Source organism: Procambarus clarkii, chromosome 83, assembly GCF_040958095.1.
Source record: "Procambarus clarkii isolate CNS0578487 chromosome 83, FALCON_Pclarkii_2.0, whole genome shotgun sequence".
Lineage (NCBI taxonomy): Eukaryota > Metazoa > Arthropoda > Malacostraca > Decapoda > Cambaridae > Procambarus > Procambarus clarkii.
The window spans coordinates 7,038,912-7,057,025 of record NC_091232.1 but is presented as its reverse complement, the minus strand read 5'-3'; the positions used below and the strand labels follow the sequence as shown (position 1 = coordinate 7,057,025).

At 41.5% G+C, this 18,114-nt stretch overlaps 1 protein-coding gene across 1 annotated transcript; it reads right to left on the bottom strand.

The window, feature by feature from the left end:
* Positions 1-217: 217 nt before the first annotated feature.
* LOC138358355 (osteocalcin 2-like) lies at positions 218-16,179 on the bottom strand. Its single transcript, XM_069316192.1, has 3 exons — positions 16,058-16,179; positions 1,441-1,813; positions 218-325 (listed from the first exon to the last, which is right to left on the bottom strand). Exons 1-3 carry the CDS (start codon positions 16,177-16,179, stop codon positions 218-220), a joined length of 603 nt encoding a protein of 200 aa, XP_069172293.1.
* Between the last annotated feature and the right edge of the window lie 1,935 nt (positions 16,180-18,114).

Genomic DNA, 18,114 nt, shown 5'->3' with positions numbered 1-18,114 from the left:
ACTGACGCGGCAGGGGAGAAGTGAAGAGAAAAGCAGGAGCTGAAAGAGAAAGACGCAATCAGAAAAGAAGAAAGTAATGGGAAGAGAAAGATGTATTGAGAAGAGAAAGAATTATTGGGAAGAGAACAAATTCAAGGAAAGAATATAAAGTAATGCGAAGAGAATCCAGTAATAGGAAGCAAAAGGGGGTAACTGAAAGCGAAGAAGAGCGCAGTGATTATAGGAATGACTGGATATAGGAATGACTGGATATAGGAATGACTGGATATAGGAATGACTGGCTATAGGAATGACTGGATATAGGAATGACTGGATATAGGAATGACTGGATATAGGAATGACTGGATATAGGAATGACTGGATATAGGAATGACTGGATATAAGAATGAACGGCCCTCGTGTGAGCCAATAATCCTTCTGCAATTTCCTAATTCTTATATTCCTTTTTTTTTTACCAGGGAATTATTTTGCTGGTTTCCTATTGCTCGTTTCACATGGAATTTAATTTGGGTTAAGGCAAATTTTCTTTCATTACTGGAAACAAAATAAACCAATGTTTAAATTTAATTAAAACAAGGAAAAAATGCATGAGAAGAATACAAGCTGAAGGAGCTTGCCACAGGAACTTCTGAAGACCTGTTTCTGGTCTCTTTAAGTCCCCACGGGAAGGAGGCACAAATATTCTTCTGTTCCAACATCTGAGCTCAAATATTTGGGTCGACATTTACTTCCAGAATTTCAGAATCTTATTTGTGCTAGTAACATAAATATTAGCATCTGTCTTGATGCAGTTCTAAAGGTTTGGTTATTTATACGTAGGAAAACCTGTTCAGAACATACAGATAATTGTTAGAGAGACGTAACATATAATAAATGATAAAATTACTATACGAATCAAGAGTGACGTAACCATCTAATTAGTCAACTATCTACAGTGACAGACTACGCAAGGAGAAACTCTGCTGTAGATCTGGAACAGAGATTCGTAGCCTGGGGTATTCATACCCACAAGGTGGGTATGGATATCCATACCCACCTTGTGGGTATGGGGCACGAGCTCTGAACAATTACATAGGTTGTTGCTAGATTAGAATTAACAATCACCGTTGTTAATGATTTTTGTTCTTTCAGCTATTCTGTTTCCAGCTCTCTGCATGTAGAGTAAAACGACGCAATTGAGGTCTTTTGAAGTTATGCTTGTACCTAATAGTGTCAGTGATGATAATAACTTCAACTGTCTGGCAAAGTGGGATATGGGGACATTTTGGGCACTGGTGGCACAGTTACAACTTCTGCTGCTGCTGTTGGCACTGTTTCTACAGCTGCTGTCTGTTGTTGGCATTGTTTCTACAGCTGAGGTTGTTGGCACTGTTCTACAGCTGCTATCACCAGTATTACTTCTGTTTCTGTTGGTACTTCTGATGGTTTTCAACTGCTTACAATGATGTTGCTGCTGCTGGCACTCTCCTCACTGTCACTGTTGCTGCTGCTGGCACTCTCCTTACTGTCACTGTTGCTGCTGCTGGCACTCTCCTCACTGTCACTGTTGCTGCTGCTGGCACTCTCCTCACTGTCACTGTTGCTGCTGCTGGCACTCTCCTCACTGTCACTGTTGCTGCTGCTGGAACTCTCCTCACTGTCACTGTTGCTACTGCTGGCACTCTCCTCACTGTCACTGTTGCTGCTGCTGGCACTCTCCTCACTGTCACAGTTGCTGCTGCTGGCACTCTCCTCACTGTCACTGTTGCTGCTGCTGGCACTCTCCTCACTGTCACTGTTGCTGCTGCTGGCACTCTCCGTACTGTCACTGTTACTGCAGCATTACTGATACCATTACTTTTGTCACTTTTTATCCAATAGACTATGACACATCTGTCAGTATGAGACATCTGTCAGTAGTTTGAGAGAGAGTTTGATTATGAATATGTGTTGTTTGGAAACACATCTTCCTTAGTACTGGTTTGCACCGAACTTCCGACAGTGAAAAAACAAGTTTGTTAAATCTGTGAAAAAATAATTTCCATGGAAATTCTTGGCTCGACAGAGCCTGGCATCCTGTGAAGCTGCAACGGAAAAGCAATATGACAAAAATTTAAATAAAAAAAATTATATGACAAAAATTTAAATAAAAAAAATTATATTTTTCAGCACGAGATATGATATAACCGATGCTTCAATATTTCTGGGAACTTCATTTTTTTATTAATATGTATTTTTAATGTTTTATAACTGACTACTGGATTTTGCCACCAGAGAAGAAATCCACACAATCTCACTGGTTTGTCTTATTGTAGTTAGTGTGCTGTAAACTAGCGGTAACAACTTCATCTTGGAAGACGAACATTTAGGCTATTCCTCTCGTATTCAGTCACTATATCTTGAGGTTATCTTGAGATGATTTCGGGGCTTTTAGTGTCCCCACGGCCCGGTCCTCGACCAGGCCTCCACCCCCAGGAAGCAGCCCGTGACAGCTGACTAACACCCAGGTACCTGTTTTACTGCTAGGTAACAGGGGCATAGGGTGAAAGAAACTCTGCCCATTGTTTCTCGCCGGCGCCTGGGATCGAACCCAGGTCCACAGGATCACAAGTCCAGCGTGCTGTCCGCTCGGCCGACCGGCTCCCCACTATAGCTAGCGTGTGATAAACAATCATCATAGCACGTGGCATACAATCACTATAATTTGCACATAACATGCAATGATTATAATTAACGCGAAAAATATAATTATTCTAATTAACACGACTTGAAACATACAATCATCATAATTAGTACATAACATACAATCTCTATAACAAGCATGAAACATTTAATTGTTATAACTTGCACGTCGCAAACAGTCACTCTAACTATCACGTAAGTTACGGCACCTACCACGTAACAGTCACTGTAACTAACACATAACATACGGCCACTGTAACTAACACTAATATAAACCCCCCTACAATCAGCACATAGCCCAGTCTCTATAACTAACAAATAACACTCATTAAACGGGCCATAATGACAATACGTTAGCACCTAAGATATGTTCTAACACATTATATTTCACATAGCACATAATATTCTAACTAGCACGCAATATTCTATGTAGCAAGTTATATTCTCTCTGGGACACAGAGGATTCTCTCTGGGACACAGAGGATTCTCTCTGGTACACAGAGGATTCTCTCTGGGACACACAGGATTCTCTCTGGGACACAGAGGATTCTCTCTGGGACACAGAGGATTCTCTCTGGTACACAGAGGATTCTCTCTGGTACACAGAGGATTCTCTCTGGGACACAGAGGATTCTCTCTGGTACACAGAGGATTCTATCTGGTACACAGAGGATTATCTCTGGTACACAGAGGATTCTCTCTGGGACACAGAGAGTGCTATCTGCTACACAATGAAAAGTCTGACTGGATTCATGAGTCAGCTGCTGCATATTTGGGTGGAAAAATAGAGAGGAACAATAGCTACAATACTGGAACTGAAGCAGATGCGTGGCATTAAGAACAAGACCTACAATACCAAACAATACGTCAACATAACCCCTCATTTCAAAGCCAGTAGCAGCAATCAACAGTAGTCGTAGTGGTAGAATTGCATTTAAATATTATATTTATTAGTTCTATATAATATTTATTCAACAACTTAATTTTCACGCATCAATAGGAAAAAAATATTATTGAAATCAAATGTTATTTGACTGTCGATTTCTCCATATCAAAGATATTTTTTGTTTATCATCCAATTATAGATCTGATGCTCATTTTATGAGGCGATGGAGATAGAAAAAAACTAATTTTGATAAGAAATGTATACAAGCAAAATGATCAAATTGATTCACGAACTTCTTATCAGTTTCGTCTCTTATGACATTTAATTAAAGCTTCGTTTTGTGAAACGACTTGAATATTGTCTTAATTAGGTGACACTCTGAGTTATGTTATATTAATGAAACTATCATCAGTTCCCTTGCCAGCTGCTTTTGATTCATAACGACAAGATTTTTCATTTTCTTTTACCTTTACTGAAGAAATATATGTTTTTCTTGTTTCTGATAAATATGTGAATACGTACTTCATTATGCAAATAACAATAATAACTAACAATACAAATAACAAAAATAATAGAATATAGTAGGAAATAAAGTAGGAGCAATAACATCAATTCAGGTGATTGTATGCACAGGAGACACGAGAGAAAAAGTCAACCACAATTATTGTGTGTAAGTTACTGCTGATGTGTTTCCAAACAAGATGGTAAGTTACTGCTGACCCACTACGGCACCTAAGGGTAAGGCGAACATCCTCACATTTAACCTTTCAATTCATGTTTAATGTGTAGAAATTGATGAAAAAAAATCCTTAGACAGGCATGTGAAAGATGCTACAGCAAATGGTATTGTTAAGTTGTTCGCCTTCAGAGGGTACAGTAAAGAGGATTTCAACACCTCTACAATTCAACTCACGAAATAGATCTGTCATTGGAAATTCGGTACTAATTTGAGTTTCTTGTTCACAGACATATCTATGGTTTTTAGATAAAATAGAAAATAAGGTCACACACCTAGTGAGAACTACATTTAATCCACCCAGCTTGGAGCCTGACAGCTGAGTGGATAGCACTTCGGATTCGTAGTCCTGAGGTTCCGGGTTCGATCCCCGGTGGAGGAAGAAACAAATGGGCAAAGTTTCTTTCACCCTGAAGCCCATGCTCACCTAGCAGTAAATATAGGCACCTGGGAGTTAGACAGCGTCTACAGGTTGCTTCCTCGGGGTATGTGAAAAAGGAAGCCTGGTCAAGGACCGGGCCGCGGGGACGATAAGCCCCGAAATCGTCTCATGATAACCTAGAGATAGATAACTGAACCCAATACTTACCATTCAGACTCTCAACTAAAGCAAAGGTGTGCCTGTCCACAAAATTCCTTCCCCTCCATAATTCCCTCAAGAATAAAACACCAAACAATAGATGCAAAATGTGACAACGATAACAGATTTACATGTCACAAACAGAGCAATTTCAACATTCATTCCTTCCAATATAACCCGAATTTAGAGAACGAGTTTCGCAACAGGGTATAAACAATTATATAGAATGTAAAGCTATATTTCGATTGTTTGTGATGTCTGTGAAATATGTAAACAAATTGTCTCGAATAGGATAGAAATAGCTTCAGTTACCTCACTCCTTTATATGTGTTTCTATCCCAATAATCTTATTTTCAATTTCTTTTTCAATTACATGGAGTCATTGAGGGAATTTATGACTATTGACCACAGATGAATGGCTATTTACACAAAATGGAATGAAATAAACAGTAAGCATACTAACTAGAGATTATGGTACAGAACAAGTGCAGTTCTGACTCTCAACATATGTGTAGCTAACATCTACTCAGTCAGAATGTTCACCTTTCCCTGTAACACCCTATTGTATCTTGCTGTATTCCACTCAGTCATGTCATGTAAGCTGCTTTATCTCGCAACACCTCCTGGAAAAGGTGGAAGGGATGGTAGGGAAGGGAGGGATATTCAATGACCCGTGATATTGAATAGTAATGTAAAACAGTACATTGAATAATAACAAATAGTACAGTTATTTCAAATTCCAGAGCTACATTGATCACTTTCATTGTACGATTAGTGATATTTTGACGGTGCTTCGACAGTGACTTTTGACCTCACGGTGTTAGTAATCCCTCCTCTCCTACTGACGCCTTGAACTTACCGGTAACGAAGTCAATGGAAACGATAGTGGCGTTGCTGGAAAAAAATTTCTCGACTAATGTCTACAGGTATCTCCCAACGATAGGGAGATACCCTAAACTCAAGGGAGCATTTATAAAGAGCAGCTTTCCCTGACTTTCCTGGTCTTCTTTTATCTTTTTTATCTTTTTTCTTTTCGTCTTTCCTTCTCTTTTTATTACCCCCTCCCCCCCCCTTCCTTCTCCTCCCATAACCTGTGTTTTTAAATCTTTCTTCCACACTTCTCCCTCCACCACCTTCCCCCTCTCTCTCTCTCTCTCTCTCTCTCTCTCTCTCTCTCTCTCTCTCTCTCTCTCTCTCTCTCTCTCTCTCTCTCTCTCTCTCTCTCTCTCTCTCTCTCTCTCTCTCACCCTTCCCGTTCCATCCTTTCTAACCCTTCGTCGCTGTCCCTCCCTCCCTCCCTGTTCCCATTTCCACCATCCCTGAAGCTTGCATCTGATGTCATCGCTTCCAGCCCGTAAAGATGGGGGCGGCTCACCAGAGCCCCAGTAATGAGAGCACTGATACAGAGAAAGACAGACACAGACAGACAGACTGACAGAGCCAGAGATTGTGGTAGGGGGGAAAGGAAGAGGAAATTGGCAGCCCGGCACTGGTTATAGAGCCAGATTTAGATCAGAGGAACTTGGCACCTATGACGCCTGATTCCCCACGAAGTCACAAACATCAGGAACCGCCAGCCGCCACTACAGGACCTCAGCTGCGGTGGTGGGGACGGTGGACTTCACCATCGGGTCCTGACGACCAGTCTTGGACAGCTGGACTCAAGTGGACTCGTCTCCTCTGTCTCCTTCAAACCCAGAGACGCTTTCCTTTTCATTTTTTTCTCCTGTCGTGTGTCTCCAAATCTTAGTGAAGAAAACATTTGTTTTAGGAGTAATCCAACATATTGGACCATAAAGAGAGAGAGAGTCAGAGTCAAACAGACAGAGAGACAGAGATACCTTAGATATGATAGAGACAAATAAAATGCTTAGAGAAAGATCAAAGTGGAAAATCAAGATATCATTCCAATATATATATATATAAATTACAACAGGACATGAGACTAACCTAGAGAAGATAAAGTACTCGAAGAAGGTAGGACTGACAGCTAGATTGGCAGGGGTCCAAGAGCTAAAGCTCGATCCCTCCGAGAACAAACAGCCAGGCGAATGCAAACACAACTCTGTATTACACAACTTGTATCCAGTATTCTTGATCCACCAAGAGGCTGTCTTCGTTAGTAATGATAAATGGATGAAAGCAACCCAGTTGTGACGCTTCTGTTACAAGTGACTTACCGCTGTTACTAGTGACTTTTAAGTCTTTGTTTACACACACACACACACACACACACACACACACACACACACACACACACACACACACACACACACACACACACACACACACACACACACACACACCGTATTCTTTTTCTTCAGCAATATTTTTTCATCCTCAACTTTAACCAATTTTCATTCCTTTTCTTCGTCAACTTCTTTTTCCTGAGCTCTGCTTCATTCTTCATTCCTCGGACTTATTTGACTCCTTAACGATTTCCTTCTCCCTGAGGTTTTCATTGTTACTTGATGTCATACCGCTTCTCTTCCTTCATCTTGTTTTCATCCTTCCTCTCTATTTTCCCTTCACTTCCCATTTTCCCCTGTTTCATTTTCCCTTTCAATCTCTTTCCTTCTCTTCTAATTTCTTCGTTCCCTCTTCCTCTTTTGCCGCACACTTCCTTTCCAATCTCTTCTATTTTCTATTTACTAACATTTACTTTTCCTTTACTCTTCCCCTCCTCTAATTTTCTCCCCCCTTTGCTTTCCTCTTCCTTTCTCTTCATTTTTCTTCTCCCTTCCTTTCTCCTTCCTCCCCCTCCTCTCTACAGCTCCCACAGGATCGTCAAGCAAGAATAGCCAACTTGCAAACTCCCCTTTGTTTTTTCTTGTTGTTGATTTCTTCAGGGATATCGAAGGTAACCTATTTTATTCACCTTTCAGCTAAGTCAATACGGTATGCAAAGAATTTGGCTGTGCACGGGATTTGTGACCTGTATCTCTGTCTGTCTGTCTGTCTGTCTGTCTGTCTGTCTCTCTCTCTCTCTCTCTTTCTCTCTATCATGGCTTGATAGAGAGAAAGCTGGCGTGGTCTACTGCCTCTCTTAATGCATTATTCACGCTACAATAGAAGCGATGTAGCGACCAGGATGAAGGAGACTGCCACTATGTCGTCAGTATTCATTCGTCAGTATACATTCACCGAGTCTGTATGTGGCTCAGGTGCCTCCTTATACCTAACATACTATAATACACTGACACGTATTCATCTGGTTGTATTCATCAGACTGTGTTTTCTAGGCTTGAGTCTGAGCATCTTTGCTCCCGCTTCTCAACCTTCAGTTAACTGCATTTCAAGTTCTCGAGGATATTCAGTTTTGTTTTGTTTACATTTGTTAAGCTGTTTCTAAATCCTGCTTCCTTCACGTGCCATTTTTATCGTGTTATATTTGTTTACTCTGTCCTCTTGTTCGTAGTCCATCTATTCCATATTGTCTTCTCTTGTCTGTCCTGTCAGTTCACTAATAATTCTGTATGTGGTAATCATGTCTTCCCTTATTTCTGTATCTTCCATTCCAAATTTAGTCTTTGTAACTCACAACACTTTACACTTGGACTACTCGGCTAGCATACCACCAGACTTCCTCCAACTTCGTTAAGTGACACGATAAAGATGCTAGGCTGGCCCCGCATATTCCAGAAATTGTCTGACGTATGTGGTATACCAGGTTCTGAATTACTCCTTATGTAGATTCCTAAATGTATTTCTTATATTGATAAATCTAACGTAACCAGTAAATGACGTCCATTTGATGAGAATCTCAAGAAACTGGTTTGGTGTGATGTCATCCTCAGATGTTTTTATCTGTTTGACTTTTGGAAGCTCTTCTCTTCCTTTGGTACCTTGCGACCGGTCTCCTGTTCCCCCCGCATCCAGCTATATTACTTTACACTTGCTTGCGTTTAACTCTTGTAGCCACTTATTCCATTATTCTTTCAGGTTTCTCTCGTCTTATTTATCTATCACATATTATTTTTCCTACTCAGTATATATTTAGCGGAATAATTTTATCCCCTGTGTGTGTGTGTGTGTGTGTGTGTGTGTGTGTGTGTGTGTGTGTGTGTGTGTGTGTGTGTGTGTGTGTGTGTGTGTGTGTGTGTGTGTGTAGATATTTTCGTCCTATAATGGCAACAAGGAATTTTTAAAGTTGTGAATATATTTCCTCCTGTAGAGCTCTCTCCCTGGGTCGTCATAAGATCGAGCACTTGAAACATCTCGTCTCTCCTGTGTATTAATAACAAGTCTTTTTTGTCTTCAATGGTTTGTTGGTTTCTGCAAAAGTTAGGCAAATTTATCTTTACCTCTCTCTCTCTCTCTCTCTCTCTCTCTCTCTCTCTCTCTCTCTCTCTCTCTCTCTCTCGCTCTCTCTCTCTCTCTCTCTCTCTCTCTCTCTCTCTCTCTCTCTCTCTCTCTCTCTCTCTCTCTCTCTCTCTCTCTCTCTCTCTCTCTCTCTCGCTCTCTCTTCATCCATCTTCTTAGATCATTCCCACTAGAACTGGAGCAGTGTAGTCGTTTGCCCCAAATTTCCCCGAGGAATGACAAGGGGTCGCCATCAGCTCCCTCCGGAGACACTCGCAATCAATACTCTCCAGTGTTCTGAGGTAACTGGTATGTATGCATGCAGTCATGCATATATATATATATATATATATATATATATATATATATATATATATATATATATATATATATATATATATATATATATAGATTAATAATTCTAACACGAATCTTCTCACTATTTCTTACGTTTTTCTTCACTGTTGAGGGTAATTGAAAAATTAACTCTCCAAAATTCATTCTTTATTTTGGGTCTGATGCCTGAACGCGTTTCGTAATGCTTTTTACATTTTCAAAGACTAGTTTACACTGATTGATTGAAAAAGATTAAGCCACCCAAGAGGTGGCACGGGCATGAATAGCCCGTAATAGTTTACACTTAACATACATCATTCTTATACTCGTTTTGGGTGAGGTGATATAGCACAAAAGTTTTGGGTGAAGTGACAGAGCTATACCAGAAAACGAATCAATGGGTATGAAAACATAAGATAGAAGTAACTGCAGATGGCCTATTGGCTCATAATTGCTCTTGCTGCTTCTCTGTTGGTTCGGTATAGATGATGAGCATATGGATTTAACCGTGGAACTGACCGCAGATAAAACTAGTGATTCTCGCTTCAGTAAGAAACCCACATACGCAATCTTTACGCTTTCAACCAGAGAAAGAGAGACAGGAAGAAGACGTAATGTTTTTAGCCTAAAGAAGAGACAAAGACGCAGATTTTGTGTCAGCAGAGTCTGCAGGAGTAACACAATCAGACGGTTAGCTGGGACTTGTGAGACTCTCTATTAGACGCTAAGACGTGGAGCTTAAACTTGTAGAGTTTGTACAGGTAACGCAATGAGAGGAGGAGCTGGGACTTGTACGTCCTGACCCGCTTGTGGTACACTGTCGAACTCCAATACGTTACTGACAATTGCCTTTTACAGTCGCTGTTTTCTTCTTTACGAGAGCTGGAAAAGGCTCTTAGAGCAATCTATTTCCGATTATTTGAAAGAAAATAGCTCTTGCAGGCCCTGTATTTCCTCCGAGACTGTCTGAATGCCAATACCCACGGAGAGTCTCAGATGGGTCCCACACTTGCGGATGCACTCACACACACACACACACACACACACACACACACACACGCACACACACACACACACACACACACACACACACACACACACACACACACACACACACACACCCGTACGGCACCATGTAGCCCAAGCATGGAGCCCCTACCTTATCAAGCACAAGACGAAGCTTGAAAATGTTCAGAGGTATGCCACTAGGCTAGTTCCAGAACTAAGAGGCATGATATATATATAGACACAAAAATATTGGAAACAAGTAATTTTCAAATAAAAACCCTCCTTTTGTTTACCTATCGTGCAAAGCTCTAAGTATTATAGTGATTGTGTGAGTTTATGTTCGCTGAACCTCAGTGGTCTTGTAAACTTATTTACTTCGGGAACTCTAGTAATTGATTAATCTTTTGTATTGGTAATGGCAGTGATTGTATGTGCTCCTCGATACTGTAACAGGTACGGAAAGGCATTAGATTGTTCTTAAGTATAAGAAGAAGAAGATAAAAATTGAATGTTTTTATTCCAGAGAAATGCCTCGAATGTTTGACATGAAATTTATTCTATTGATCCTTTAATTTTCTACATTCTCATTATTTACGTGTTGTTTTATGACATGTATTTCTCACCCAATTACCCCGTCAATTGTCTGTCTGTCTGTCTGTCTGTCTGTCTGTCTCTCTCTCTCTCTCTCTCTCTCTCTCATCTATCATCTTCCCTCAGAAAGTCTTCTTTCCCTCTCCCTCGCTTGGTCTGATAGTGTAGTCCTCTCGTGTTTGCAGAGTCAATTGAAGAGTCAGCTCCTCTCATTCCGAGTTATTTACTTCACAAATTTCATTTTCGAGAAAAAACTAGATTTCGATTAACACCATAAATATGAGTGCAAGCTTGAATTTGTACTCACCTAGATGTACTCATCTGCAGCTTTGAATAGTGGAGCATCAGCTCCTGGTCGTCGCCTCTCCTTCCTATCAACCACTTTGAAGCATTTCAGTCTGGTCTCTAGCCTTAAATTGTATGTGTGATCTCGGCTTGAACGACAAAGCGACGGCCACGTATTTTACAGAACATTTTATAAAATCCTTGAGGATTCAAGTAATATATATATTATATGTATGTATGTGTGTGTGTGCGTGCGTGAGTGTGTGTGTGTGTGTGTGTGTGTGTGTGCGATTCAAGTAATATATATATTATATGTATGTATGGGTGTGTGTGTGTGTGTGTGTGTGTGTGTGTGTGTGTGTGTGTGTGTGTGTGTGTGTGCGTGCGTGAGTGTGTGTGTGTGTGTGTGTGTGCGTGTGTGTGTGTGTGTGTGTGTGTGTGTGTGTGTGTGTGTGTGTGTGTGTGTGTGTGTGTGTGTGTGTGTGTGTGTGTGTGTGTGTGTAACTGTTCTCGATATATTTCAGCTCCAGTTCTCAGCAGGTTTCTGCTCGTTTATAGAGGATAGCGAACAACAAATAAGACAAAACGGATAGACACAGACGAACGCACAGACATAAATCACACAGTGAGATAATACAAACCTCGAGACGCCATACGCAGACCCGACAAATCAATACAGAATTCACCGAACATTTGACAAAATATTCTCTGAAATGTTAACCCTCAGTTCAATGCTTTGAAAGTAAATTTTCGAGAAGGGAAAGAAATTAAACATGATAAAATAATGACTGGAGAGCGAGAAAGAAGGAAAGACAAGACAGTGGACCGAATAACTCTTATCTGAAGGAAGCTTTGGCAGGGAGAGAGAGAGAGAGAGAGAGAGAGAGAGAGAGAGAGAGAGAGAGAGAGAGAGAGAGAGAGAGAGAGAGGCGGAGATAGGCCAGGAAACTACCCAACCGAGGGAGGTTAATGGGTTCAATAAAGGCAGGAGGAAGGTAGAGATGGCAACACGATGGGAGAAAGAAAGGATAAAACGAAAGAAGGAAAGTGGTGATAGACAAATTAAGACGTAGGGAGGGAAACAGGTTGGTAGAGATGGGTAAGACGAAGGAAGAGAATGAGAGGTAGAAAGATGAATGAAAGGAAGGTTGAAGGAAGAGAAATTCTAGACGAGTGAGGGAGAAGAGACACAAACAGAGGAGACAGAATGAATTAAGGCTTAAAGTACGTGCCACGAATTCGTACTCAAGTGATGCTAAAGTTAAGAATTAGTAAAGACAATAGAGCGCGAGGAAGAATTGCAAATGAGATGGAAGAAGAAGAAACAAAACAACTGAATTATTTACAGGATGACTGATTTAGAGATGTCGAGGAGAGGCGAGGAGAGGAGAGGAGAGGAGAGGAGAGGAGAGGAGAGGAGAGGAGAGGAGAGGAGAGGAGAGGAGAGGAGAGGCTAGGAGAGGAGAGGAGAGAGAAAAGTAGAGAGAAACACAAAGACAAAAAAAGTAGCAAATGAGAAATAAGATAAGAAAAGGAGATAAGTATTACAGTAGCCATCAAGTGGTGCAAAATAGCGGCATTGTATCAGATATCATAAAATAGGAGTAATTATGCTTTAATCTGATAACAATAAAATTAAATTCGACATTAACTTACCAATCTCCTCATGTTTCCATGATGGCTGCGGCAGTATGTTGTATGATTCATCGTGTTGTATGATGATGGCAGAGTGTAAGTTGGCTGTTGTATAATGGCTTGATATGTTTGTTGTATAATGGCTTGGTTTACTTGTTGTATAATGGCTTGGTTTGCTTGTTGTATAATGGCTTGGTTTGCTTGTTGTATAAAGCTTCACCAATGTCCAGTCTTCTATTGTCGCCGTATTTGTCGACTATTTTGGTGGTGTTTATCAGAATATCTCTGGTGATTATCTGATTAGGTGTAGTCTACATGTTCCTTAATAAGGCCATGATGTATGTGCATTGTTAGGTGCGTTACAAGAAATGTTGTTGTCTGTATATTGAGTTCATTTGGGCTGACAAGTGAACATGTGAAAGTATAAACGAATATAAATGCATAATCGAGCATAATCGACCATTCAGGGTACGAAGGAGACAAACACACACGAAAATTCAAACAGCACATTCTTCCCAAACACAAGAGAATAATTCAGGGGTGAACAGCCGACGCCGTTGTGTTATATTCACTTTCCAAAATCATTGTTTGATTTGCAAATCTTTCGGCAGAAAGTACAGAGATTCTGTTTCTTCTGGTGTATCAAATAATGATAATCAGAGACACTAGCTGCTCAACCTTTTTATATAAGTGCTCGCTGGGGTATATGAGTGCTTACTCTATTCAACGACTGAAAAATCTACTTGGTAGATATGAATATCTTTGACGAGGCAATGGACGTAGTTAAGAATCATTTTTCTCCAGCTCTCAGCCAGCTAGATGGCGAAGTTTTCAATGTCAGGGAAAAGTGTTGGGGTTTGTTTGTTATCATGGAAGGCGTTATCATGGGCGTTGAGGAAAGGTGCGTGATTAGGTTGGTTTGAATCAAGATAGAAACTATATATAAGCAATGACTATAACGTGCTAACAAGATCAGCCACGTTTCAGGGCAATACTAAAACTGAACGGAATTCGTGATTTTTTAAGAAATAAGTTTAAAGAATACTTACATTGTTTCATTTATATTTTTTAGAACCAAGTTTCTTTGAATAAAGAAAGTTCACTCCTTGAACTAAAAGTATTTAAGTACATTTCAAAGTTTCTGTAAATAAATGAAGTACTCTTAAAAGTATTTAATTTAATATCAAAGATTCTGTGAATGTAGGAAGTTCTCTATAAATATTTGCATGCATATGGAGTCCATCAATGTTATTTGCTACACCTTTACTAATGCAAATTTACTGCACGTATTAGAACTGGAAGTATGGCTGTGTTAAGCTCCGAGACGTGGTTGTTATATAAACTTCGACCGATGTTCACCAGACAACCTGTCCTCCTACAACCTGTCCTCCTACAACCTGTCCTATTACAACCTGTCCTCCTACAACCTGTCCTCCTACAACCTGTCCTCCTACAACCTATCCTCCTACGACCTGTCCTCCTACGACCTGTCCTCCTACAACCTGTCCTCCTACAACCTGTCCTCCTACAACCTGTCCTCCTACAACCTGTCCTCCTACAACCTGTCCTCCTACAACCTGTCCTCCTACAACCTGTCCTCCTACAACCTGTCCTCCTACGACCTGTCCTCCTACAACCTGTCCTCCTACAACCTGTCCTCCTACAACCTGTCCTCCTACAACCAATCCTCCTACAAAAATTTCGTTTTTCGCTCGTATGCGTTACATACGGCCAAAAATTGTCGTACTAGAAAATGGAAGCGGCTGGCGAAAGTGACGTAATGTCCCGTTTTCTGTTTTGGGTCCTCTGGTAGGTCAGGTTAAGACACTTGAAATTGACCGTTTTCTTGACGATGGGAAACCTTAGGAGGACGGACTGCACCAGATGCCAATGTGTTTGCCAACGAACGAGCTGTTGAGATGACGAAGCTGGCAAATGACCTCTGACCTCTGCCAATATGGTCACCCGCCAACCCTGCCTTCCCAGTTGATGGGTCACATCAGGGAATTAGGTCAGCCGCAGCTGTGTCTCTTGACGGCATTTTTGGGGAGGCCTCTGTCTGCTCCAGTCAGTTGAGGGAGATTACATAGAAAGGTTTTTTAATGAACTACAGACCTTAAACATCTGCGGTGGAATAAGTTAAGCTTTGAACTGCTGTTAGAAACATTGAAGTTCAAACCATAACCTCCTGTGAAGTGCCTTACACGGTGAAGTGCTTTACACGGTGAAGTGCTTTACACGGTGAAGTGCTTTACACGGTGAAGTGCTTTACACGGCGAAGTGCTTTACACGGTGAAGTGCTTTACACGGTGAAGTGCCTTACACGGTGAAGTGCCTTTCACGGTGAAGTGCCTTACACGGTGAAGTGCCTTACACGGTGAAGTGCCTTACACGGTGAAGTGCATTACACGGTGAAGTGCCTTACACGGTGAAGTGCTTTACACGGTGAAGTGCCTTACACGGTGAAGTGCCTTTCACGGTGAAGTGCCTTACACGGTGAAATGCCTTACACGGTGAAGTGCCTTACACGGTGAAGTGCCTTACACGGTGAAGTGCCTTACACGGTGAAGTGCCTTACACGGTGAAGTGCTTTACACGGTGAAGTGCTTTACACGGTGAAGTGCCTTACACGGTGAAGTGCTTTACACGGTGAAGTGCTTTACACGGTGAAGTGCCTTACACGGTGAAGTGCTTTACACGGTGAAGTGCTTTACACGGTGAAGTGCCTTACACGGTGAAGTGCTTTACACGGTGAAGTGCCTTACACGGTGAAGTGCTTTACACGGTGAAGTGCTTTACACGGTGAAGTGCTTTACACGGTGAAGTGCCTTACACGGTGAAGTGCCTTACACGGTGAAGTGCTTTACACGGTGAAGTGCTTTACACGGTGAAGTGCCTTACACGGTGAAGTGCTTTACACGGTGAAGTGCTTTACACGGTGAAGTGCCTTACACGGTGAAGTGCTTTACACGGTGAAGTGCTTTACACGGTGAAGTGCCTTACACGGTGAAGTGCTTTACACGGTGAAGTGCCTTACACGGTGAAGCTCCTGAAGAGCTTCTTAGAACCTGCTTCTACTTCTAAGGAGAGAACCTTCTCTCCCTCTTCTAAGGAGAGAGCCTTAGAGCTCCTAGCGTTGGCATTGCGTATACAAGCCATAAGCTCCTGACGTCAGCAATAAGGTATAGCCACGAATTCCTGACTTCCACAGCGAAGTATAAGCCACAAGCTCCTGGCGTCAACAATGAGCTACAAGCCACAAGCTCCTGGCGTCAACAATGAGCTACAAGCTATAAGCTCCTGACGTCAACAATGAGCTACAAGCCACAAGCTCCTGGCGTCAACAATGAGCTACAAGCTATAAGCTCCTGGCGTCAACAATGAGCTACAAGCCACAAGTTCCTGGCGTCAACAATGAGCTACAAGCTATAAGCTCCTGGCGTCAACAATGAGCTACAAGCTATAAGCTCCTGACGTCAACAATGAGCTACAAGCTATAAGCTCCTGACGTCAACAATGAGCTACAAGCTATAAGCTCCTGACGTCAACAATGAGCTACAAGCTATAAGCTCCTGACGTCAACAATGAGCTACAAGCTATAAGCTCCTGACGTCAACAATGAGCTACAAGCTATAAGCTCCTGACGTCAACAATGAGCTACAAGCTATAAGCTCCTGACGTCAACAATGAGCTACAAGCTATAAGCTCCTGACGTCAACAATGAGCTACAAGCTATAAGCTCCTGACGTCAACAATGAGCTACAAGCTATAAGCTCCTGACGTCAACAATGAGCTACAAGCTATAAGCTCCTGACGTCAACAATGAGCTACAAGCTATAAGCTCCTGACGTCAACAATGAGCTACAAGCCACAAGCTCCTGACGTCAACAATGAGCTACAAGCTATAAGCTTCTGACGTCAACAATGAGCTACAAGCCACAAGCTCCTGACGTCAACAATGAGCTACAAGCTATAAGCTTCTGACGTCAACAATGAGCTACAAGCCTCAAGCTCCTGACGTCAACACTAAAATAATCGGGACTACGAGAGAAAGAAAATAAGTCATATTATCCTACAGTAAAAGACAAAAATAGATATAAAAGTTGACTTCTATTTAAGGAAAGAAAAATATTGCTTGAAAAAGTGAACCGAGAAAAAAAATCTGGTTCGTTTCTATGACATCAAATTAGAGGGCGCTCCTGTTGCTTGTTCTGTGCTTGAATTTTATTAAGGAAACCTCGGGTACTAGTCAATCGATGTCCTGTAATTGGTTTAAATTGGCTTGCGTCCTGGCAATTACCGTTCTCCAATTAACAGCAACGTGATCTGGCGAACATCAATTAAGATTCTTAAAATTTGGGAAGTTGATGAATGTTTCGCTCACCCGCGGCGATGAGTGATGTATTGATTATTTGCGCGTGTGTATTTGCTATTTGTACTTACTATTTACGTCTGTAGAATCGAGTATTAGCTCTTGGACCCCGCCTTTCTAACCGATCTATTTTTCCTCTATTATATCACGATACATATATTTCTCTCTAACATTTACACACACATATCCCCAGGAAGTAGCCCGTGGCAGCTACTTGACTCCCATGTACCTATTCACTGCTACGGGCATCAGGTGGAAGAAACTCTACCCATTTGTTTCCGCCTTGGATGGGAATCGAATCCGGGGCCTTAGGACTACGACCACCGAGCGCTGTCCATTCAGCCACGAGGCACCCTAGTGTGTGTGTGTGTGTGTGTGTGTGTGTGTGTGTGTGTGTGTGTGTGTGTGTGTGTGTGTGTGTGTGTGTGTGCGAGTGTGTGTGTGTGTGTGTGTGTGTGTGTGTGTGTGTGTGTGTGTGTGTGTGTGTGTGTGTGTGTGTGTGTGTGTGTGTTTATGTTTTCAGAGTCATTGTACAAGTCGTTTGGCCGCTTCATCTGTTCCTTTGTTCTCGCATTAGATTCATTAGCGACCCATCAAAATTTCATCATGATCTTTCCTCTATAACTCTAACTCTACTCTTACTCTAACTCTTCTCTAACTCTAACTCTTCTATAACTTTCTTCACGTGCGATTCCACAATTTTCGTATAGCAGCTTGTCACT

Coding starts and splice junctions, on each gene's coding strand:
- LOC138358355 (XM_069316192.1), bottom strand. CDS start 16,179: ATGGCTTGTATACGCAATGCCAACGCTAGGAGCTCTAAGGCTCTCTCC. Junction 1,814..16,057: donor CTCTTCAGGAGCTTCACCGT/GTAAGGCACTTC, acceptor GTAATGCTGCAG/TAACAGTGACAGTACGGAGA. Junction 326..1,440: donor CCAGCAGCAGCAACATCATT/GTAAGCAGTTGA, acceptor TCCTATATCCAG/TCATTCCTATATCCAGTCAT.